General features: G+C 42.5%; 1 protein-coding gene and 1 long non-coding RNA gene across 4 annotated transcripts in view; one reads left to right on the top strand and one right to left on the bottom strand.

The window, feature by feature from the left end:
• Positions 1–25,705, bottom strand: part of LOC129707542 (uncharacterized) — a 28,343-nt gene extending 2,638 nt beyond the window's left edge. Inside the window, exons 1-3 of the long non-coding RNA XR_008725197.1 lie at positions 25,560–25,705; positions 24,472–24,560; positions 9,244–9,325 (exon numbers count right to left, since the gene is read on the bottom strand). This is a non-coding gene — a long non-coding RNA (uncharacterized LOC129707542). The remainder of the gene's footprint in view (positions 1–9,243; positions 9,326–24,471; positions 24,561–25,559) is intronic.
• nol4lb (nucleolar protein 4-like b) overlaps positions 1–26,212 on the top strand; it is a 148,675-nt gene that overhangs the window by 25,331 nt on the left and 97,132 nt on the right. For 2 of the 3 annotated variants that reach the window (XM_055652671.1, XM_055652670.1), the window contains exons 2-4: positions 10,706–10,861; positions 16,841–16,952; positions 17,060–17,169. In XM_055652671.1, coding sequence (XP_055508646.1) covers positions 10,706–10,861; positions 16,841–16,952; positions 17,060–17,169 — 378 coding nt within the window. Of the gene's footprint in view, positions 1–10,705; positions 10,862–16,840; positions 16,953–17,059; positions 17,170–25,810; positions 25,917–26,212 lie in introns of those variants that run through there. The other variant, XM_055652672.1, reaches the window with a different exon arrangement.

Here is a 26,212-nt window from a genome sequence, read left to right as displayed (position 1 = left end):
AGAGATGCTGCCTGTCCCACTGAGTTACTCCAGCATTTTCGGTTTGACCAGCATCTGCAGTTCCTTCCTACAAATAAAGTTGGCTACTTCATCCTGCCCATTTGTTTAAGGTTTGTATATTACAAGAGGTCTTTAATTTAAAGTCAATCTCGCCCCCTATCAGGATTTCCATTTCTGAGATTAGCCGGATGATTGGAGGCACATGCTTGGATAATATAAAATTCAGGATATTAAATTTATATTGATTTTGCTGCCATGAAGTGATTAAGTGTGGAAACAGGCCCTTCGGCCCAACTGGCCCACACTGGCCAACAATGTCCCTTCTACCCTCGTCCCATTTGCCTGCGCTTAGTCCATAAACCTCCAAACCTGTCCTGTCCATGTACCTGTCCAATTGTTTCTTAAACAATGAGATAGTCCCAGCCTCAAATACCTCCTCTGGCAGCTCGTTCCATACACCCACCACCCTCTGTGTGAAAAAGTTACCCCTCAGATTCCTATTAAATCTTTTCCCCTTCACCTTGAACCTATGTCCTCTGGTCCTCGATTCCCCTACTCTGGGCAAGAGACTCTGTGCATCTACCCGATCTATTCCTCTCATGATTATGAGATCAATAAGGCTAAACTTACTCTCCCATTGTTGTCTTAACCTGCAATTTACCACTTCTCTTGTCTTGTGTATGAGTGTCTGTTATATTTAAGGAATCTACCAAAGAGGGTTATCATGTCAGCATTGTCATTGTCAAATTTGATTAAATACTCAACATGATAAAAATTAGCACACAAGAAAAACATTTCAAGAAGGGTCCCACCCAAAACGTCACACATCCATGTTCTCCAGAGATGCTGCCTGACCCGCTGAGTTACTCCAGCACTTTGTGTCATTTTTTGCAAACCAGCATCCACAGTTCCATGTGCCTACATTTTAAGAAGTTTATTATCTTTCAAAATAGACAATTCATCCGTGCCAGATAAAATATAGCCCAACGTCTTAAAAGAAGCGAGGAAGATAATTGACGACAATTTTTCAATTCTCCCCGGCTGCAGTGAGAGGAGAGCTAACACTGTACCGTTGTCTAAAAACAAAGGTTGGGGCAAACCAAGTAATTATTGACTAGTTGATTTAACATTGGCGCTGTTCAAAATATAGGAATCCATTTGAAGAGCCGGTATAAACCTTTTAGAAAGGTACTGATTAATCAGGAATAGACAGATGGGTGGATTTGTTCAGTGAACGTGGTGCCGGACTGACTTGATTGAATGCATTGAGGGGGCAACGAGGTGAGTCACTGAGAGATGTGCATATATTGTAGACTGCACAGATTTTTAGCAAGGATCTTGACAAGTTTCTACATAGCAGGCGAAGGGACACATTTGATGTACAACAATCCTTAAAGGAATCAGGACAAGTTCATAAGTTGGTTAAAAACGCATATGGGATACTATATTTTATTAGCTAAGGCATTTATATATATATTATTAAAACTCTTGTCGTGTTTGTTTGTATGCGTGCGTGCGTGTGAGTTCCGGAAACTCCGTCAAAATGGTACACGATAGCAGTACAATTTTTGGCCCACCTTACTCGCCATTGTCCTGCGATGTAAATTAAACAAGTTTTGTTCAGATTGATGGTATATTTTACAAGTTATTCAAATTTTAAACTACAATAAAAAAACAATTTTCCACTTGCCCATTCGACGTCAGCTGAGTTCGACATTACAATGTCGTCACAATGGGATCCCAAATTTCTATGTAACTCTCCTTCATGCTCGAAAGTAGTCCCCGCGTACTCGAGGCCTCAGCTAGGTTGCAGCGTATTTTTCAACATGCTGAAAAATGCCCGCCGGTAAAAAAAGGTCGCCATGGAAAAAAACATTTTTTTTTTTACTCGTAGGTTTAGTCAAAGTAGGTCGTAATAGGCCGGCATGTTATTTGTAGATAATCGAGGGTAGTCAAAGGAAATCAAAGGTAATTGTAGATAGTCTTCAACACAGTCGAAGGGAGGTCGAAGGAGATCGAAGGAGGTCGTCTTCACTCACCACTATTCGGTGTCCAATTTTCCCGAAGCTATTTGAAGCAAGTCTTCAACATAGTCTAAGGAGGTTGAAGGAAGTCTTCAACAGGACACTTTTTCAAACTCTTCTAAACTCGCCAATTTGGTCGCTGCAGTGGGACAGCTCCTTTACTCAGCGGGACAGGTAGCAACTCTGGTGAGTAGGAATGGGTGACGGTCCGGGTCTGAAGAAGGGTCTCGACCCGAAATGTCACCCATTCCTTCTCTCCAGGCATGCTGCCTGTACCGTTGAATTACCCCAGCTTTTTGTGACTATCTGCATATGTGATGCTGGGTCTGTAAAATTGTGCCTGAGACAAGACAAGATATGATGGAGTATTTACTTACAGAGACTTAAATCAAGATTATGCAATTTTGAAAACCGTTACCAGACTGGATATTGTTTCCTTCAGCTGAGGAGTCAAAAACAAGGGATGCAATTTAAAATAACTTGTGGAAGGATTAAATAAACCAGAGAGAACATTGTTATCCCAATGGGTGATATGGTATTGGAATTCATTGCACTAAAATGTGGGAGACACAAATGTTGTCGCATATAAGCAGTACTTGGACGTGCAGTTATAAAGCCATGACAATGGATCAAGTGTACGAGAAGGCAAATAGGCACGGACACAGAGGGTTGAATGGCCCACTGTGTCTATATTTTCAATGCTAATTCTATGATTCTGCATGCAATATGGACATTGGAAAACTATTAATCTGTTTAGAATCTCAACATTATTCAAGGTACAAATGTGTCACGGTGAGCATATTTCACCAATGGTCAAAGATAGACACAAAAAGCTGGAGTAACTCAGCGGGACAGGCAGCACCTCTGGAGAGAAGGAATGGGTGATGTTTCGGCTGGGGACCCTTCTTCACCAATATCCATGTCCACAGTAGCCTTGTCACCTGTCCAGAAGGGGACTGATGGAACAACGTGTAAGCATTGCCTTACCTGAACCCCTCCCCCCCCCCAAAGTATTGCCGCCCACATCATCTCCTCTGTGACCCCCTCCTGATCGTTTCCCCCAACCTGGTACAACTCGTTACATCTGGCATGCATGGCACACATTGGATTTGCACTCCTTTGAAGAAAGTTTATTCTTCCGTGTTGCCCTGGCACTCACGAGGTATCGTGTGAATTTTAATGAGGTTGGACCATTAAAATATTTTGACATCCCAAAATTTGGCCGTCGGAAAATATTTCAGCCGCCTGTCCCACTGCCCTCTTGGTCGTTAAAGTCTGATAGCCACCTGGTGAAGGGTGGAATACTGGAAAGAAGGCTTTAATTGCTTGTGACGTACGACAAAATGTGCACAATCATATTCTTCTTTCTTTCAAGCCTGTTCTGAACAAATATACAATGTTGATGTGAAGGAAACTAGTTAATGCTGCGGCTAAAACTGCATCCTGATTAACCCTTAGATAGATTTCTATTAAGAAAATGTACTGAATCATTTCAATGGTAATATTAAAACAACAAAAAATTTGGAGAGAATAAAGGGCCTGTCCCACTTGGGCGTCATTTGCGCGTCACCAGATGGCGCATGAAGATTTTGTACATCCCAAAACCCTGGGGCGCCGCGCGTCACTGCCCACGTCACCACGCACGTCACTACGCGCGTATCGTGTGTCATGACACGTAAATGATGTCGCGTAAATGACACGCAAATTACGCCGAAGTGGGACAGGCCCTTTACCTGACTTTATATCTTAGGTAGACAAAAATGCTGGAGAAACTCAGCGGGTGAGGCAGCATCTATGGAGACCCTTGAAGGGTCTCGACCCGAAACGTCACCTATTCCTTCGCTCCATAGATGCTGCCTCACCCGCTGAGTTCCTCCAGCATTTTCTGTCTACCTTCGATTTTTCCAGCATCTGCAGTTCTTTCTTAAATATGACTTTATATCTTAGTCAGTAGAAGTAAAATTATATTGTGCAGGTGAAGGGTTCAAACTCATTGTGATCAAGGAGAGTTTAATTCCATGCATCAGGAGTAGATGCTCAGAGTTTTAGTTAGCAACGTGCACAATGGTGTGTATGGTGTCAAACTGAACTTTGACTGCACCGCTGTGATTACTTTATTATCTTAGAGACAGGTGGCTGGTTTGTACACATGCTGTGGGTTTGGCACAGGTTACAAAACAACTCTGTGGAACTGCTGCATATTAAGCTCCCTAGATGAAACTGTCCCCGGAGAGAAAAGATGCATTTAACGTTTGAAAGTATATATATAAAAGGAAAAAAAATCCTTCCTGCTACCTCTTACTGGGCAGAAATTGATTTTGTTCTCATCTCTCAACATCTAACACAGTGTGAGTCAGTTGAAAAGGAGATTTTGCCATGCTTCAAGTTAATATTTTATATGTCCATATTCATATTTGTAAAAGTCTCATGCACTTGCAATTCCTACTGTTTTCTCAAAACGCACTACTTAAGCAAGCTTATATTTATCAAAGAAACTGCTTTGTAACATTGTTCTGTAATGACTATCTCTTCCCAATAGAGGTGCTCTAGTACCACTCATAGACAGAGGTAATAATAGCGTGTCACATATGGTCAGTGTATCATCTGCAGTAGTTTGCCTGCCACCCATTATTCACACTTAGTTACTGTAGCTATCTGATCTTCGTCCAGAAGCCAAGTTAGTTTCCACACCTACACTGATGACACACAGTTCTATTTCAGAGCCTCCTGTTCTGCTTCCTAATGTCAGATTTCACGGCCAATATCATTCAAACAAATTCATGTCCAAAAGGAAGACTGCCCGTTTGTACCTTCAAGTTCAACTTCAAGTGAGTTTATTGTCATGTATCGCTGATAGGACAATGAAATTCTTGCTTTGCTTCAGCACAACAGAACCAAGTAGGCATTGACTACAGAACAGATCAGTGTGTCCATATACCATATATAAATATATACACACATGAATACACTTTCTACCGTCAATGGATTCCATCTTTATCAAGAGTCAAGAGTCAAGAGTCAATTTAATTGTCATTTGGACCCCTGGAGGTCCAAACGAAATGCCGTTTCTGCAGCCATACAGTACCACAAATAGACCCCAGACACAACGTTTAAGTTACATTTAAACAAAAAAATCAGCCATCACATAGCTGTGATGGGCAGGCAAATTAATTTTATCTCTCCACTCACAACCCCCTAACCGATGTCAGAGTCAAAGTCATAGCCCCCGGCTGGCGATGGCGATTGTCCCGCGGCCATTTTATAAGTCCCACGCCGGGTTGTAAAGGTCGCATGCACTTGGGTCTTGGTGTTCTCAAAACCCCGGTGTGCAAGCTTATATTTATCAAAGAAACTGCCTTTGTAACATTGTTCTGTAATGGTGCTAGGCCCCCCTCCAGGAGCTCTTCGACCCCCAACTCGGGACGGAGAAGTCGCCGTTGCAGAGCCCCATATGGTCAGTGTATCTCTCTGCAGGGAGCCGCGGGCTCCCGGCGCCGTATTCCACTTACCCGTTACTGTACCTATCCTGACTCTCCGGTAGCAGCAGCAGCAGCAGCAGCAACAGCATCACATCAGCAGACACAGCGTTCTCCTCCAGAGCGCTCCGGACCTGGCCAGCTCCGTCACGGCACGGCCAATAGTCGGCACCTGAGTTCATGCTTCTTTCCAAAAGGAGGCCGCTCCTCGTTACCCTCAAGTTCACCTGAGAAGTGAGAGAAAATTGTCATGTCTCCAGTGCAGGACAATGAGATTCTTGCTTTGCCCCCCCAACCACCCCAGTAGGCATTGACTACACACAACACCCCAACACATATACCATTATATACATATAAAACACAGATGAAAACAAAAAACGCGGACAGTCTGCAGAGGCCGCTGCTGGCCAGAGCCGCGCCCCCTACGGTATCTTAGCTTACCTGCGTTGTTACCCTGCCCCTGACTATCCCAATGCTCTCCTGACGTACCATTTGATTCTATCCTGCATAAACTCTGGTGCTGTGCTTAATTCACAATGTCCAGGTTTGATCAGGCCAGGCCAGACCCGACCCGACTCGCAGTGTAATCAACGTTACGGGGAAACAGTTTGTGTTAATAAATTAAAATTCTGAAAATAAGGAGAAGATTTATACCAAATAACTTTTATTTTTACGAGGATTAACCGGCTTCCGTCTCCGCACTAGTATCTTTGCTCCGCTACGGGATCTTTGGTACGGAGACGGAAGCTGGTTACGGAAATGGGGCCTAAAATTACCCATGAATCTGCCCATGACCGTACTATGTCTTTTACATCGAGTGATCTATCTTGCTCGCTATAGGATCTTTGGTGGTAACCACTCACCTTGAGTTAGAACTAGAGTAGCATCAGCTTCTGTAATCAAACACTAATAGGCAGATAATCACACTGCTGTGTGCAATGAACAAAAGACACAAGCAGCGTGTAACTGCTTCTCCGAAGCTTATAACAGCCCAGGGCTAACTCTGAACGTTGACAAAACTACCGCACGTCACCATGTTGCTCTGAGCATCGTCCAGCAAAGATGATCTATGTTGACAGTGTGGAACTGTAAAATGTAGAACATGTTGCCTACCTTGGCCAGAAGGCAACTGGAGATGTAGATTCAGTCCAGTATTTATTCTGCTTATCTTGCCTTTGACAGGCTGGCTTGCTGGGTTACTTCAGAGTGTGTACAAATATCTTACTAAGCAATGCTAATCTCAACTCGCCTCCACATCTGGAATTTCTGGGGAAACCTGGAATGCCAGCACCTCCATTGGAAGAATCTCAATATCAACTGAAGGATGGAGGCTAGCATCTTCAGTGCCTGGTTCTACCTCAAATCAACATCAACTGAGGTACAGTCAGGCTTTGTGAGTGTATGAAGCATTCCTACCAAAATAACTGCTTTATAACCAATGTCAAAGTCAAAAAGTCAAAGTCAATTTTATTCGTCACATACACCTGAAGGTGCAGTGAAATGAATTTGCCAGCAGCGATACACTTAAAAATAAACACACAATTCACAATACGATTTAACACAAACATCATGTACCAACGGAGAAGGGAAACTGCAAGGCCAAAATGAAAAGCTTCAAAGAGACAAACATCAAAAGAGTCTGCATCACACATCGATAGACAGTGGCCCAGAACAAAGCTATCAAGCTTATTCTATCCTCCATAAACACTTACAAAAGGGGAAAGGAAAATGGTCTCACCATGGTCATAGACGACCATGTATTTATCTATGGTTTCTCGTAGCAACCAAGGCTGAATCACATCGTCTCACACCATTTGTAACGCTCTCAAATGTGTCTGTGATTTCAGCAGATTACTCGATCATCTAAATACCCATTAAAAGTTCTTGACGCAATAGATCATCAGCGTCTTCTACAAGGACCACTGGCTTAGTGGTTCATTGTGTGTCAAATATGGTTTGATAATGTTACCTTGAGATTCTCTATACCTGTATCACAGCCTGTCCATCTCGCTTTATCTGCCTCAATCCCTTTACCTTCATTATCCCCGAACCTTGAAGCTTTTTTAACCGCACCGTATCCTTTTGAGCTTTCCTTAGTTGCCATCACTCAAGGACAGACGTCACTAAGTTCCATTCTTCCCTTGTAGCCTTTTGAGTTTTGTGATGATTAAGAAGATATTCTGCGGTTATAGAATTGATTGTGTTTCTAGCCCCAGTAACATAGAGGGTTTGAGATATGGAGAGAAAAGGGCTGAGGTGAGGACAGGGGGGTGGGAGGTGGGGGGTGGAGGTGTGATGGAGACCTGCCTCATATACATTCTAATAGCAGTGTATGTTTTCTGGGAGTACAGTGTTGGGTGCTGCCAAATGGGCTGAAGACAAGGAACTGTTACGTTTAGAACTGAACCACCTTTAAAAATATCTATCCAACATCACCACCACATCCCTCCACCAACCCTCACCACAGTCTTCCTTCCTGTTCTTTTTTGCAGGGCCTTTTGTAAGTTCCCACCAATTTAGCCTTCATGAATTAGATAACGCTTGTAAAATATTAACACATATCTGCTTTCTAAAATGAGTGGCTGTAAAATTATAGGTTTGGTGTGCAGAATTTCTGGGCTTTATACTTCTGCCATGAAAGCTTTTCTTAATTGACAATTATTTCACAATTGTTTTGTCATGGATCTCAATAAATGTTAACTTGCCCACAAAATATTTTGGACAATGTGAATTCCAGATTGTTTCACAGACCTTTTTGGACCAAAAAAAAGAAAATAAATGACTACATATTTACAAAAGTGGACACATCATTCAACTCCACTCGATGCAGAGTTTACATATTGGAAATGTTTCACACAGAGAGTGGTGAATCTCTGGAACTCTCTGCCACAGAGGGTAGTTGAGGCCAGTTCATTGGCTATATTTAAGAGGGAGTTAGATGTGGCCCTTGTGGCTAAGGGGATCAGGGGGTATGGAGAGAAGGCAGGTACGGGATACTGAGTTGGATGATCAGCCATGATCATATTGAATGGCGGTGCGGGCTCGAAGGGCCGAATGGCCTACTCCTGCACCTAATTTCTATGTTTCTATGTTTCTATGTTTATGCTTAGACCCAAATGGTTGAAAACTCTTTCCAGTTACTGTCAGGTAATCATCCCTGAATAAATTCATAATTTTGAAAGAGGTTGAGGACTAAGTGTAAAAATTGAATTAAGTTATACACAAAGAACAATCTAATGGGTTAACATTACATCTGTTTCTTTGTTTGTCATTTTGTTTACAACTTTGCACATTAGAAATGTGCTTATTTGTTTAAAAAACGTCAGACCAAGAATTTTATAAATAATTTTTCACGATTAGATTGGTGATTAGACAAAATATGATGCCAAACGTTGACAAGATTTGTTCATTTTTAAATATATTACTAGTTATTTTGAATAAAACATGCTGACAGGTCTGGTGTCCATTATAACATGAGGAATAAAAGGTTATGTGTAGAAAGTGAACACAATTTGTACGTTTTTTTATGTCTACCCATATTTCAAGAGTTCGGCTTCTTCTTGCGTATGGCGTGCACAGCCTAAAGTTATAGGACAACTTGTTCTATTTGATCTTATTTGATTATGCACGCCAGGTTGATTGCATTCATCGAAACAGGGTGGACCACGTGAAGGTTGCAATCTCCCACCCCAAGGGTTAGACGTCATAGCAAGACAAAATGATTTCATCTTTGTCACACTGACCTTTGCTGAGAATCTATTCCTGTCTGTAACTGCATCCACTTCATCTCTCCAGAGAACTGCTGGTATCGTCTACTTAAAGCAGCTATGAAAAAGTCAAAATTAATACATTTTAATATTTTAATCTCCTGCAAATTTGCTTTAATTTACAATTCTCTAAGTGGTTTCGATGTTGGTTGCATTAGATATAACACAGTCGGCAATTGACTGTAAATTTAGCCGTTTGTACGAAATTTCTGGGGAAAGTATACACTGGGAATTATTTTAACGGTAAATATTGGCTGATGATTAATGAGCCGTTTGACTACAAATCTGCTCATTCGTAGCCCTCACAAAATCTTCAACACCCAAAGTGACCAAATTAATTTGCTTATGCACTTTAAACTCAGCAGGCATAAATCTTTAAGAAAGAACTGCAGATGCTGGTTTAAACTGAAGATGGATACAAAATGCTGGAGTAACTCAGCGAGACAGGCAGCATCGCTGGAGAGAAGGAATGGGTTCTTTGAAGAAGGGTCTTGATCCGAAACGTCGCCCATTCCTTCTCTCCAGAGATGCTGCCTGTCCCGCTGAGTTACTCCAGAATTTTGTGTCTATCTTAGGCATAAATCTTTGGCTCTTATTTGTGCAAAAACCGATAACAAACAATTAAAGTTGCGTGTTTATTCCAAGTTTAGTTTATTCAATCCAATAAATAACACTTCGTAATTTACAATAATATTTTTGGATTCTGATCATAGCTACATTTTTTGGACACCAAGGCAAAAACACCACCCTGAAGATCAGGGATGCTCTCAACAATCCTATCAACAACTAGAGAGCATTCCTGAGCTACTTTCTACCTCATTGGAGATCCTCGGACTACATTTAATCGGACATTACTGGACTTTATCTGGCACGAAAGGTTCTACTCTTTATCCTGAAGCACTTTATCTGTACACCGTAGATGGCTTGATAGTCATCATGAATAGTCTTTCCGTTGACTGGTTAGCACACAACAAAATGTAGCTATGATCAGAATCCAAAAATATTATTCTAAACTACGAAGTGTTATTTATTGGATAGAATAAACTAAACTTGAAATAAACACGCAACTTTAATTGTTTGTTATCGGTTTTTGCACAAATAAGAGCCAAAGATTTATGCCTAAGATATACACAAAATGCTGGAGTAACTCAGCAGGACAGGCAGCATCTCTGGAGAGAAGGAATTTGACGTCAAATCTCTTCCAGTCTTTTAAGTGGAAGATTAGTTCAGACACTACTGTATGAGATGAAATTGGACGTCTGTTGTAATTTGCAGACTTGTTTCCCATATTCTTGTTACTGGGTTTTATTGTAATTCAAAATGTGGAGTGAGTGTTTGCCTGATTATAATAATAATAATTCATCTTTGTTAACAATAAACAGTCTAAGATGTTTATGAAACTATTGCCGTTGGTGAATACTGTAATGTGCTTCCACAGACTGGAGATGGAGTCACAGCTAAGGACAGCATCTCTCTGAAACGTGTGGCGGTTGTGGAGGATTTTTTCGACATTATTTATTCTATGCACGTGGAAACGGGGACAGAGACCGGGAGGACGGCGAAACACGCCGGCCAGAAACGGACTTACAAAGCGGTGAGCTAAAAATGCCTTCACTAATTCCTTATCTTCAATAAATCAGGGTTTCTGCGTTGAAGACATGAGAAATGGCGGGTACTGGAATCTTGAACAAGACACAAAGTGCTGGATGGACTCAGCGGGTGCAGCAACATCTGTGGAGGGAATGGACAGGCGACGCTTCGAGTAGGCTCTCATTTTGAGACCCGAAGAAAGGTCTGTCCAAGTCTGAGGTAGACAAAAGTGCTGGAGAATCTCAGCGGGTGCAGCAGCATCTATGGAGTGAAGGAAATAGGCAACGTTTCGGGCCGAAACCCTTCTTCAGACAGGGTGGGCGGGGAGAAGAAAGGAAAAAGGAAGAGGAGGAGCCCGAGGGCTGAGGGAGAGCTGAGAGGGGGAGGAGACAGCAAGGGCTAGTGGAAATTGGAGAATTCAATGTTTATGCCACTAGGGTGCAGACTGCCCAAGTGGAATATGAGGTGCTGCTCCTCCAATTTCCGGTGGTACTTACTCTGGCCAAGTCTGAGCTGAGTTCCTCCTGCTCTTTGTGTTTTGTTTATAATGTTGTTGTTATAATTTATTCCAACTTTATTTCGATCATAGAAATGGTTGCTCTGCTTGAGTATTCTAACCACAATATAACTGTCATTTAGTTTAGTCTAGTTTACAGATACAGTGTGGAAACAGGCTCTTTGGGCCATCGAGTTCTATACTGGTTCTATCACTTGTTCTATGCCCCACACGAGGGGCCAAATAACCTACAAACTGCACGTGGGGGGAAACCGGATCACCCGGCGGAAGACCACGCAGTCACAAAGAGAATGTGCAAACTCCACACTGACAGCATCTGAGGTCAGGATTGAACCCCGGTCTCTGGGGCTGTGAGGCAGCAGGTCTGGCAGCTGTGCCACTGTCAAATGAGTCTGCAATGCCGAAGATTTGAGAGGCCTTGGATAAAGGGTGAAGCTTAGATTCACTAAAATGTGCTGTAAAGTAGCAAAAAGTGATTGGTGAAATTAGTGCTAAGGATCTGTTTGATGAATATAAATGTTGGACAGCATTTCACGAAGCTCACTGTTGCGTGGAGCAGTGCGCATTTATGAAAACTATCTCTATTTCATGGTCATCTCAGTATTCACTTTGTAAGTTTAAAACACAAGATAAACATACATGCTGGAGTAACTCAGCAGGACAGGCAGCATCTCGGGAGAAAAGGAATAGGTGACGTTTCGGGTCGAGACCCTTCGTCAGACTCACTTGCCTGTTTAGTTCAGCTTTGCATTTGCCACTTTCCACTGTTTTTACATGGAGATACTGTTCAGCTTTATGCATAATCCTTATAAATTGACTCTTCCCCTCATTTGTGGGATCAAGTGTTTACCTGTATTACATTTACGGGGCGATGTGTGAAATACTGTACAGGTTTAAAATTGAACTATCGTCACATAGGGACAGCATTTTAATGGCCAAAGTCTATATAATTAATTACAGGAGATGTGTGAAGTACAGGTTTAAAATTGAACAAACCTTGCAGAGGGACAGCTTGTTTTACGTGCAGAGTCTATGCAATTAATTAAACTGTGATTAAGTAATTAATGCAATGTATTAATCTGATGACCTGCTGAGAACTGTTTTGCTGCGATTCAGACTAGCTGCTTTCGGAAGAATAGTATTTTCCTGGAATCAGAATGAAATCAGCAAACAAAAGCCAATTATTCAATGCTAAGTCCTGTTGTTTATCTGTAAATTCAGTCAATCACTCTGGCGCAGGTGTGATACTCACTAATAACTGCAGCCTCTCAGTTTCAAGAACCTGGGTTTGAATCCGATCTCATGCTGTCCTTGTGGAGTTTGCACGTTCTCCCTTGCACGTGGCGCTCCGACCCGACGGTCCCCTCGACCCGAGTAGTAGCAGTCAAATACGGGAGGGCGGTCCCGTAAGGGACAAACCAATTTAGCCCAAAATACGGGATGTCTCGCCTAATACGGGACAGTTGTCAACCCTATGTGGAATTTTGGGAATTCTGTGATTGTGAATGATGATTGATGGAGTCAGGTTACAAAAGATTCTGCAGTTGGACTGTACAACGATACTTTGTTCGACAGTTATGAAATAAATGTTTAAAATTACAATTCACTTTCTTTCAAATGACAACACCATACCCTTGTACCATGTCCGATATTTAAATTGGAATTCAGAATATTTTAACTTTAGTTTTCCTTTTTTAAGGCCCTGGTGAACATTGGTCCATTCTGGGAATATCTTGGAGCCAGAGTGTGAAATGTGATTATTTCATATCATCGTTGACAATATTATAGGAGAGAAGTTCTTCACTTCTGGGTCAGAAATGGCTGGCGCTGTTAATTTCCAACATGCATATCTTCATGCAAATCAGCGAAAACAATTTCATTTTCATATTGGTAAACTAATTGATGCGACTGCTCAATTTGTCGAGTTTATCCTATAATGTAATGTATTCATTTACATATTGACAGGGTGAATAGGTTGGTTTCCCAGTATCATGTGGTACTGATTAGCAAACTGAAGAGAATATAAAAGCTAGTACTTATCTTTCCGTTTTTTAAACTAATTATAATGCTTTCAGGGGTTTCTGCAGTACTTTGCCATTCCTGATACCATATTTCATATTCAAATCGTACAAATTTAAGTTTGGATTTCAATCCTTACATCGTAGGCTTAGCACAAAATATTGTTGAAGCGTAAACAACTGATAAGCGAAAAGGACTGATAGTATTCACCTTTAATCATTAAACATTCAGTAAAGCAGAACATGTTTTGAAGTTAATATATGGAAGGTACGTGTGTCATCTTTGGTTGGTGTGTTATCTGCAAAGAATGATTGCACTGTATGGGTGAAGTACTGTTTTGTGAATGTGTCACATGCATTTGGCACTCCAGAAGTACTGTGACCCATAATTATCACAAATTCAGATTTTTGAATAGCCTAACCTCTCCAAATAAACTGCATTTCTAAATACTGAAATTCTAATGAACCTTTCATTTCTGGGGGAAACAAAAACACTACTGTGGCAGTCAATATGATGATTATGTTTAGCTATTTTTCTGTATATGTACCCAAATCTTTAATTTATTTATGAGGTGCTTTGTTTTATTAAAAAAGAGCTAAAAGAAACTGATCATGCAGGAAACGTGACATAGTCTGTTGCTTTATACTTTAATTTATATCATCATAGTTATATTTTGCTGATTTGTTTTCCCTATGAAGGGGAAATCCTGTTTTTTTATGAAGGGGAAATCCTGCGTGACTAATCTACTGGAATTTTTTGAGGATGTGACAAGTAAAATGGATGAAGGAGAGCCAGTGGATGTAGTGTATCTGGACTTTTAGAAAGCCTTTGATAAGGTCCCACACAGGGGATTAGTGGGCAAAATTAGAGCACATGGTATTGGGGGTAGGTTATTGACATGGTTAGAGAATTGGTTGGCAGACAGGAAACAAAGAGTAGGAATAAACGGATCCCTGTCAGAATGGCAGGCAGTGGCGAGTGGAGTGCCGCAAGGCTCGGTGCTGGGGCCACAACTATTTACTATATTTATGATTTAGGTGATGGGATTAAAAGTAACACTAGCAAATTTGCAGATGACACAAAGCTTGGGTGGCAGTGTGAACTGCGAAGAGGATGCTAGGAGGTTGCAGGGTGACTTGGACAGGTTGAGTGAGTGGGCAGATGCGTGGCATATGCAGTATAATGTAGATAAATCTGAGGTTATCCACTTTGGCGGCAAGAACAAGGAGGCAGGTTATTATCTCAATTGTGTTAGATTAGGAACAAGGGAAGTGCAACAAGACCTGGGTGTCTTTGTACACCAGTCACTGAAAGTAAACATGCAGGTACAGCAGGCAATGAATAAAGCTAATGGCATGTTGGCCTTCATAACAAGAGGATTTGAGTATAGGAGTAAATAGGATAGGATAAGGATAAGTCCTTCTGCAGTTGTACAGGGCCCTGGTGAGACCACATCTGGAGTATTGTGTGCAGTTTTGGTCTCCTAATTTGAGGAAGAACATCCTTGCTATTGAAGCAGTGCAGCGTAGGTTCACAAGGTTAATTCCCGGGATGACGGGACTGTAATATGAGGAAAGATTAGAAAGACTGGGCTTGTATTCACTAGAATTTAGAAGGATGAAAGGGGATCTTATAGAAACATATACAATTATAAAAGGACTGGACAAGCTAGATGCAGGAAAACATTTCCACAGAAGGCAGCATCGGCTAATTCACTGGATGAATTAAAAAGAGAGTTAGATAGACCTCTAGGGGCTAGCAGAATAAAGGGATATGGGGAGAAGGCAGGCACAGGTTACTGATTGTGGATGATTAGTCATGATCACAATGAATGGCAGTGCAGGCTCGAAGGGCCAAATGGCCTACTCCTGCACCTGTTCTCTATGTTTCTGTACACAGCACGGAAAAGCTTCTATACACAGCACAGACTTAGTGACTTTCATTTTTAATGGAAAAATATACCTTTTGACCATCTTTGTTTCACTATATATTATTTTACAGACATGACAATATATAATGAAATTACCTAACATGCAGTTTATGTTGAGAAAGCCCACTGCATTAAACAATTGCTATAACTACTGTGATTTTATTATGTTCAAAGTAATTTCAAGAATAAGGCTTGTAAAATCAGTCTAGTTTGTTACATATAGCAGTTTGGTACGAGTCGTGCACAGAATAGAAATCATCCTGTCCTCCCAAACAATACAGGTGTATGCACAATTATCTATTGACCGTGATCATTTAACATCATACTTATCAATTATATAAAATCTTTAATTGTATCCTGTGTATTGCTGAAATGTACAATAAATCCTTTTAAAACATCAAGAGTACTTTTTGTCGCTTGCTTATTTGCTGTCTCTTTTAACATGCCAAACATTAGTGGTACATACATCAAATTAATTCATATTATCTTTGGCTTTAAAATGTTAAAAAAAAATGGGTTTACAAGTTTATTGCAAAAGGACTAATTAGGTCTTTGTGTGGGGTGAGGGTCATCTAATTAAAGTGGCCTTCTGCAGATTTAATCAATGAAGCACCACGCATCAAATCAGCATCTTCCTGCGGTCATCTGTTGCTGGCCCTAATTTGTTTCTGGTCTTCCTTCGCCTCAAGTTTACCCACTCCCCCCCCCCCCCCCCCCCCCCCCCCCCCCCCATGGCAGGTGTCATGTGTTGTGGGGAGATGGCAGGAGATTAGACGATGGGCTGAACGGCCTAATTCTGCCTATCCCTTATAACATTGGACTCTCATGGTTGCTAATGCTGAACATTTGAGGTATTTGTGGACTTTCTCCCTGTGGGTTTTATTCCGGGAGCACCTGTTTCCTCCCACATCCCCAAGGCATGAATCCAATGGATAGCTGATATCTTTGATAATGTTCAGTACGAATGACGCAGATACAATTTATCTCTTATATCTAAAGTAACTAACATACAACGGCTGAATTTCAACATCATGTTTGTTATTTCTACTACTTAATCTCTCAAAGTAAATTATATAACTGGCACAAAATGCTTTATATAATGCTTTATATTGTGCCAGTTATATTTAGTGCAAAAAGAGTGGGTAACATTTACTTCACGGTAAACACTCATATTCTTTATTAAAAATAGAACATTGCATGTTTGTCAAGGATTGTCAGGCATTAGTGAGTATTATTTAAAAGAAAACAAGGTACAATTTTCCTGTAATGATTCCAAGGATGATCTTGGTTTCTGTGGCAACCTTCAACTGGTGAAAACTTCATATTACAACAATTTTACACTGATGCCTCCACACTTCATGATTACACAGAGCAAGGTGTGAAGTGACAGGCGTTTAATAAGTGTGCAAGGTTTCTTTGTTGTCCTATTCTATTGTCTGCTTTCAATTGCAGATTGCCTTTGTAAATAAAATGGCAGCTTCATCCTAACTGGAATATTTTCCATTTCTTGAAATCAGATAGCTGAAACGTACGCATTCCTCCCAAGAGAAGCAGTGACAAGGTTTCTAATGAGCTGCACTGAATGTCAAAAACGAATGCACATAAACCCAAATAGTGTGGACTCAAAAGGTAAATATAAAAGACTGCTGAACCTAGTAAATTTCTGCAGGAGCAGTTTTATTACTGATGTCTGGAATCAATAAATCATTATGCACTTTATTTCATACATTTTTCAGAAAATGAAAGACCTTCATCACTGGCTGGGGTGATAGATTATAACATGCCCATAACTGCCACATACCTGAAACAGATGAAACTCCAATTTATGTGTGGATCTCAAGAACTGGTAGGTTTGACTAAATAAAAATGTTTCACATTTATGTTATATGTGATTCTGATCTGGTATAGTTCACAAAACTCATTTCTACAAATATTTCAAATTGGTGTTATCTTGATAACCTAAATAATATATTAAGAACAATGGGAAAATGTAAAATATTGTGACCAAGAACTTCCCATAGAGTATTTTGGGGATACTTACAAACTAACGTCTTTGTTACAAAACTTATGGCCAAGAAGTTCACATTTGTGTTGGTGAATGAATCACACACCCCATTTCCTTTATCTGATGCTGTTGAATAAATGTTCCTTTACTGATGTGGCTTAAGAGAGAGAATCAAGAATGTGTAAATGTCGTATGTACGCACAATGGAACAATTAATTATTCCAATTCTTTGAAAAAACAGAATTACAAATCCATCAAGTATGGAAAAAAATATTCCCAAAAGCCTGGCCACTGAATGGAAAGGTAAATAAAGATATAGAGGGCACCAGAGGGCAAGATATAGATGCAGCAGGAGAAAATAATGTAGTGTGTGCAAAAGAGACTAAAACGAATAAACACTACTTATTTTGTTTTCATCCAATAAAGTTATGCTTCGTAGCAGCCGAATAGCAAAGTATTTTTGCCAAGCCCATTTTCGGATGAGTTGGTGATTATTTTTGATCGGGCATCAGTTTGAGACAAGCTTGCCCTCTGGTGTTAGAAGTTTGTAATTAATGAATTAATTTGAGAAAAAATTATATCTGTGGAAATACTATTATTGAGATAAAATAGTTGCATTAAAATATCTGAAAATGTGAACGCTGCACATCTCAATGTTGTCGTTTTGTAATTATCTTCCCAGAATTTATAAACAAAAATAAACTGTAATAGTGATATTCCTAGTCCGTTTGGCAACTTTAAGAACATGTATGATATTTAAACTGGCTTAGTGAGTAGTATAGTGTTTTGAAACACATGTTGCTTTTGTGCAGAGACAATACTTTTTAAAATACAAAATATAATGGGATGATACTTCCATGAAATGGAAGAAATACATTTCAGTCAATTGAGAATCGCTTTGTTAATGGTACCAGAAAGATGTGTTAAAACACTAATGCAAGACAAGCCATTGAGGTTTTTCTTAAATAATCTACCGTTTGCAAAATGTTATGCTGCAAGAAACACTAGGTGCTGCACATTATTGAATTGCTTCCAGAGATATTTTTAATGGCCTGGTTTGCAGAATGGAGAAGGATTGGATTTGTGAATCCATTTGGAAATAAATCTTGTCTGAGGCTGGTGATGCCATTGTGAGAGAGAATGGGAGGGAGGGGAAGAGGTGGGGAGAAGAGATGGGGGTGGGAGAAGAGGGGGGGGGGGAGAAGAGGGGGGGGGGGGGGGGGGGGAGAAGAGGTGGGGGGGGGAGAGAGGTGGGGGGGGGGGGGGGTGGGGGGGGGGGGGGAGGGTGGGGGAGTGTGAGAATGTCTGACGTTCTGCACAGCTGCTTTGAAATAACATCACCAGAATTTATGATAAAAAAGTCAATTTGTAAAGGCATGGTGTCTTAGCAATTGACCCTAAATTGCAAATTTACAAGTTTGGCGCCTCTAACAATTATTGTTGCAAATGTCTAGTTGTTTTACTAACTTTATATTATTTCTCATACCTCTGGCTCTGCAAAGCATTTTTTCCCCTTTTATTTTGCACCAGAAACATTTTTTTAATTTTGGTGTTATAGTTTCTGGTTTAGACTCTGGGTTGTAGGAAGAATGTTTCATTTTGAATAGTGGAAGTATTGTGCGATTGCTCTCTGTATCGGTCCACGGTGGACATGATGCACTGCGAATGATCTCTGAATACATCAGAATACACCAACAACAGATAATCCTCTGACATTTTCGTCACCTTCAACGGGATCGCACCACTGGCCGCATCTTCCCATCTCCTCCCCTTTCGGCTTTCCGCAGAGACCGCTCCCTCCATAACTCCCTGGTCAATTCGTCCCTTCCCAACCAAACCACCCCCTCCCCTGGTACTTTCCCTTGCGACCACAGGGAATGCTACACTTGTCGCTTTACCTCCCCCCTTGACTGCATCCAAGGACACAAGCAGTTTTCCAGGTGAGGCAGAGGTTCACCTGCACCTCCTCCAACCTCATCTATTGCATCCGTTGCTCTCGGTGTCAGCTGCTCTACATCAAGCGTAGGCTTGGCAATCGCTTTGCCCAACACCTCTGCTCGGTTCGCACTAACCAACCAGATCTCCCGGTGGCCCAGCACTTCAGAGTGGGTCCCACCGCAAATTGGAGGGGCAGCACCTCATATTTCGCTTGGGCAGTTTACACCCCAGCAGTATGAACATTTACTTCTCCAATTTCAGGTAGTCCTTGCTTTCTCCCTCCTTCCCCTCCCCTTCCCAGTTCTCCCACACAGCTCCGCCTCTTCCTTTCTTCTTCCCACCCCACCTACATATCAGTCTGAAGAAGGGTCTCAACCCAAAACGTCACCTATTCCTTCGCTCCATAGATGCTGCCTCATCCGATGAGTTTCTCCAGCATTTTTGTCTACCTCAATGAATACATCAATTTGTGGCACAAATGTCTGCAAGCGGATCAAAGTGTAATGTGCTGTGGAGCCAGTTATCATTAGAAATTACAAGCCTTTGGTTGTAACCAACTCCCCCAACATTTGGGATCCAAAAGGACAACAATCGAGAAATTGTTATGTAATGCTGTTATTATTAATGCTACATGAATGATTTCTCAAAAACTGTATCTAAATAAAGCTGGGAATCTACCATGTGGATCTTGAAGTATGCAGATTTATTTTGAGGTCCTTGAAAAGACCAATGCCTGAAGATGCACAACGTGGCAGATCTGCTGTTTGGGGGCCCAGAGAAGAGCAATTGCAAGCATCATGTTGTAACTGGGAATCAATTTTGACTAGTTCTTGAAAATTTCAACTTCAATAAGACTTATCCGAGTAGATATCCAATAATGGGTTTGGCAGCCTAGGATTAATCATGGTACATCTGATCTGTTTGGATAGCATGCAAACAAAGCGTTTTCAGTGTATCTCAGTACATGTGACAATAATAAAGCTAAACGTAGATCTGCTCAGGCCTTTTTAAGTTACACAAAAGTTGGCCTCTAACACTATGAGGTCTTGCATCTACATGAAGAACCTTTACCATCTACAGACCATGCTTTTCATGAGGTCATAAGTAATAGGAGCAGAATTAGGCCATTCAGCCCATCAAGTCCACTCTGCCATTCAATCATGGCTGATCTATTTCTCCCTCCTAACCCCATTCTCCTGCCTTCTCCCCATAATCCCTGACACCCGTACAGTTGGCAATCATGTAACAGTTGTCCACACACTGTGTGCAAGTATGAGATGTGTGAAAGACAGGATCTGGAAAGATATTTTCAGGCTTTTAGATCAATGTGATAAGTTCCCGATTGTACTTTGCTCTATTTTCATGGATATTCAATGATGTAGTTCGTAATGTATGCTACAAGATAAAAATTCTAGACAGTTGACTTTGTAGATTAAAAACATTTGGTGAGGTTTGCCTAACAATGATTAAACTTGAAGTTGCACAGAGACCATGGTGCAGTTTATAGAAGAGATATTTTTGCAGCGTGGTGTGCCCAGAAGCTGTGAAAGCGACAAAAAGATTCTTCCATCAATTAAACTGAAAACCCCTTATTCCAGCTGAAACTAATATAAACCAGGAAATATAAATTCAACATGAATTGTGTATAGAGAACAAAATGAAAGGAAAGAGACCGTTTTAAGAGCAAGATAAATGGGAAGTAGAAAGAGTAATCTAATTTAATTTTTTAATGAATAAACCGTAAAAAAACCCAATGCCAAACACAAGGGCTTGAAATTTCCAGTTCAAATTTCTTTGGTTACAAAGATATTATGTCATCAAAGTGTCACATACAACTGATTGGATTCGTTTTTGAAATATGTTTGATCATACCTTAACTTTTACATCGTGCATGTGACTCTATACATTAGGAATCGTTACATTTGAGCTTGGGATTGAGCTGAGTAGAATCAACTGTGTCTTCCTGATTGCTCATTTATTAGACTCGGGAAAGTTCAAGCGCCAAATATTCTACCATTGTCAGTTGAAAAATCAGGGCCATTGTTTAAGCCCACTACAGTATCTATTTACATAATTATCACGTAAAATAATAGATAATGGTATTCTGCTTTAGTATTTATTTACCAATTAGCCCACAGGGGAAAAGCCCATTACAAAATATTTGCCTTGCGATCTGTAAAAGTACAACGGAGCAAGTAAGAAATAGAAGTCACAAGGAACTGCAGATGTTGGTTTAAAACACACAAAGTGCTGGAGTAACTCAGCGGGTCAGGCAGCATCTCTGGAGAACACAGGTGATGTTTCAGGTCGGCTCATTCTTCATACTTAAGTTCCCGTCTAAACATCGCCCATCCAAGTAAGAGATAGGATAGGCCGTCTACTGTATTCCAGGTGGGGTTGGTGAATGTAACATAGAAACATAGAAAATAGGTGCAGGAGGAGGCCATTCGGCCCTTCGAGCCAGCACCGCCATTTATTGTGATCACGGCTGATTGTTCCCAATCAATAACCCGTGCCCGCCTTCTCCCCATATCCCTTGATTCTACTAGCCCCTAGAGCTCTATCGAACTCTCTCTTAAATCCATCCAGTGATTTGGCCTCCACTGCCCTCTGTAACAGGGAATTCCACAAATTCACAACTCTCTGGGTGAAAAGGTTTCTTCTCACCTTAGTCTTAAATGGCATCCGCTTTATTCTAAGACTGTGGCCCCTGGTTTTGGACTCGCCCAACATTGGGAACATTTTTCCTGCATCTAGCTTGTCCAGTCCTTTTATAATTTTATATGTTTCTATAAGATCCCCCTCATCCTTCTACGCTCCAGTGAATACAAGCCTAGTCTTTTCAATCTTTCCTCATATGACAGTCCCGCCATCCCAGAGATCAATCTCGTATGTATGTGGCCCATAGACTGCCATTTGTGCTCAGGCATTATGTCAAGACTTGTGTATTTACATTCATTTGACATTTGTCAAAGCCTGGTGTATGCTCATTGGCTTGTGCAATGGATTCTGACATTTTCGGGACAGGAGGAGATGCAACAGCTGCAATACCCTTAATTCTTCTGTGGATAGTATTCATTTTAATATCTGCAAAAAATATATGCATTAATTGTTTTCAAAAGCACTTTCCCTTGTGTTGTTTAAGAAAGAACTGCAGATGCAGTTTGTGTGTTATTGCATTAACAGGTCTGTAAAGCTGCAGGAAGTAAGTATTTAATTGTTCCGTTGCCTGGACACATGATAATGAAACACACTTAACACTTGACAAGGTAAGTTAGTAGTCGAAATCTTTAAGAAGGAACTGCAGATGCTGGAAAAATCGAAGGTAGACAAAAATGCTGGAGAAACTCAGCGGGTAAGGCAGCATCTATGGAGCGAAGGAATTCCTTCACTCTGTGGATGCTGCCTCATGCGCTGAGTTTCTCCAGCATTTTTGTCTACCTTCCCTTGTGTTGGGAACTCACACACCCATCATTATGCAACAAGGATATAATTGTGAATACTTCATATTTTCTAATGACATAGAAGGATGTCATTTGGCCTATCAAGTGTATCCGAGTTCTAGGTATTCCCATCGGTACCAATCTCTCCCTCACTCACTCAACACCTAGTTTTGTTTAGAGACACAGCATGGAAACAAGCCCTTCGGTCCACTGAGTCCATGCTGACCATCGCTCATCCGTTTACACTAGTTCTATGTTATCTCACGTTTTCATCCATTCCCTACGTACTAGGGGCAATTTACAGAGGCCAATTAACTTAGAAACCCATCCGTCTTGGGGATGTGGGAGGAAACAGGTGCTCCCGGAATAAAACCCACAGGGAGAAAGTCAGCACCCAAGGTCAGGATTAATCCCGGATCATTGGAGCTGTGAGGCAGCAGCTCTATGAGCTGCACCACTGTGCTGTGAACTGTTTGTACTGCCACGCACTTACAATGGGGAAAATCTACAGTGATGTATTTTAGAATGTGGGCAGAAACAGGAGCAGTGGAAGAATCTCATGCACTGACAGGGAGAAAGTGCAAATTCCACACATTGCCCCTGGTGCCAAATTGATATTCTCTGTAGCAGTGGCCTGAACTGCTGTACCACCTGTCTCCAAGTTATCTGGAAAAATGTTTGGGGGAATTTGAACGATATCAACATTGTTGAGGTGCTTGGTCATTCATTGGTCACACTGAGGTGTTTGATCATTTATTATTCCAGATACAGTTCATGTAGATCAAGTTTAACATTTAAAAAAAGGGAAACCGAGGAACTGCAGATGCTGGTTTACAAAAAAAAGTTTACAAAGTAAGTAACTCAGCGGGGCAGGCAGCATCTGTGAAGCCGCATGGTTAGGTGATGTTTTGGGTCGGGATGCTTCCTCAGACTGATATTTACTTTGTACCCGAAATGTCACCTATCCATGTTCTCCAGAGATGTTGAGTTATCAAACACTTTGTATCATTTTTCATAAACCAGCATCTGCAGTACCTTGTGTCTGTTTTTAAACGTAAAATTAATCTTGATTATCTAATCATTAAAGCATTGGTGTGACTCTGCTTTCCAGAAGTGGGGTCCCAAATGTGACCTGTGACTTAGTCAGTGAACCACAATTTTGGAATGGGAATTGAATATTGATTGGTCACATTATGGCATGACTCGGCAACTCGAACGCCCAGGAACGAAGGAGTCTGCAGAGAGTGATAGATACTGACCTCCGCACCTTTTATGGGATTTATGGTAGGCAATGCCTCAAAAAAGCAGCCAATATCACCAAAGAATCACACTTTACTTTACTTTAGAGAAACAGGCCCTTTGGCCCACTGAGTCCATGCCAACCAGCTATCACCTCATACACTAGCACTATCCCCCTACACACAAGGGATAATTTACAGAAGTCAATTAACCTACAAACTTGCTCATCTTTGGAATGTGGGAGGAAACCGGAACACCGGGAGAAAACCCACACGGTCACAGTGAGAACGTGCAAACTCCGTACAGACAGCACCCACCCTCAGGATCAAACGTGGGTCTCTCTCTAGTGCTGTAAGGCAGCAACTCTACCAGCTGCGCCAACGTGCCCCCTATTCATCCTGACACTCTCATCTCGCTCCCACTTGTGGGAAGAAGGCACAGGAGCGTGAGACCGTGACCTCCAGGATCAAGAACAAATTCTTCCCAGGAACCATCAGGATCTTGAACACTGCACAACACTAACCTGAGCAACTATGAACTTCCATGGACTGTCTTTGGTTGCACTGCACTTGGTTTTTTTGCACTAGTATTGTGGTTATTCATTTATATCACCTATGTGTATTGTAAGAAATAAGAATGCCATTGTTAGGTTATTGGTACATATGACAATTAACTCTTAGATCCAAATCTACTGGCACAGAGGGGGGAGAGAGAGAAGGATAAGTTAGGAGGGTGAAAAGGAGAGGTTGTGATGGAGGGAGGGGAGAAAGGAAGGGAGAAAGAGTGAGGGAAGGGAAAAGATGAAGAGATGACAGGGAGAGAGAGAGATGCAAGGCAAGAGATGGATGGCAGGAGAGGGAAAAAAGAGTGAGGGAAGGGAGTGAGAGAAGAGGGAGAGAGATGAGAGGGAGAGAGGGGAGGGGGAGAGGTGGAGGAGGAGAGGGGAGGGGAGAGAGAGGGGGGGGGGAGGGGGGGGGGGGGGAGGAGGGGGGGGGGGGGGGGGAGAGAGGAGGGGGGGGGGGAGATGAGAGGTGATGGGGAGAGGAGAGGAGAGGCAGAGGGCGGGGAGGAGAGGGGGAGAGGGAGGAGGGGGGGGGGGGGGGAGAGAGGAAGGGGGAGGGGGGAGGAGGGGGAGGGGGAGAGGGGAGGGAGGGAGGAGGGGAGGGGGAGGGGGAGGGGGGGGAGAGAGGGAGGGAAGGGGAGGGGGGAGGGGAGAGAGGAGGGGGGGGAGAGAGAGGGAGGGGAGGGGAGAGGGAGGTAGAGGGAGAAAGAGAGAGGGGGAGAGATAGAGGGAGAGAGATAGAGGGAGGGAGAAAGATAGAGGGAGGGAGAGGGAGGGAGATAGTGAGAGAGAGAGGGATAGTGGGAGAGATTGGGAGAGAAGGAGAGGTTGGGACGGAGGGGAGGGAAGGATGGAAGAAGGGAGAGAGAGAGAGAGAGGGAGGGAGAGAGAGAGAGAGAGAGAGGGGAAGGGTGAGAGAGAGGGGGAGGGAGAGAGAGGGAAGGAGGGGGAGAGAGAGAGAGAGAGAGGGAGAGAGAGAGAGAGAGAGAGAGAGAGAGAGAGAGAGGGAGGGAGGGAGGGAAGGAAGTGGAGGAGGTGCCCCCGGTTACCTCAGGCCTCCCCCCTGTGGCGGCGCCTCGGGCCCGTTGCTAGGCAGCGGCGCTGTCCGCTCCCGCCTACGGTGGCCGCCGGCGGCCAAAGGAGCAGCGAGCGGCGGCGCGGCCCGGCCCGGCCCGCCTGACGTCAGCGCCCCCTGCTCCATCCCCATCTGTCAGCTGCCGCTGCGCGCCCGCTCGCCAGTCCAACCGCCCGCCCGCCCGCTGTGTCTCGCCGGCTTCCCCCCTCCCCACCCCACCCCCCCTCCATCCTCCATCCTCTCCCTCAGCTCGGAGCACCCAGCCCACCCCCGGCACGGAGGCGCCAGACTCCCCGCCAGAGGAGAGGCGGCGGCGGCGGTCCTGCTTTGGGTGAGTGAGTGAGTGAGTGCGGGCGGGCTGTCGTGTGAGGGGAGGGAGAGGGAGAGGGAGAGGGAGCAGCGTTGGGTCTGAGGGAGAGGCAGGGCCAGGGGGAGCCCTGGACTAGACTTGGCTTCCAAATGCAATGACCTGATCCATTTTGTCTAGGAAGCTTACTTATTAAATGTCTGCAGCGTAGCTTGGCGGAGAAGTCTAATCTCAGCAAAACAAAACATCATTTATTTTCAGGGATTGATCGCATGTGAGCTCAGCTTGTGTTTTTATTTTTAAAGTATCCAATGTTTTCA

This window comes from Leucoraja erinacea, chromosome 21 (genome assembly GCF_028641065.1).
Source record: "Leucoraja erinacea ecotype New England chromosome 21, Leri_hhj_1, whole genome shotgun sequence".
In the NCBI taxonomy this organism is placed as follows: domain Eukaryota; kingdom Metazoa; phylum Chordata; class Chondrichthyes; order Rajiformes; family Rajidae; genus Leucoraja; species Leucoraja erinaceus.
The sequence above is the reverse complement of the archived record's forward strand: the minus strand, read 5'-3'. Positions and strand labels throughout refer to the sequence as shown.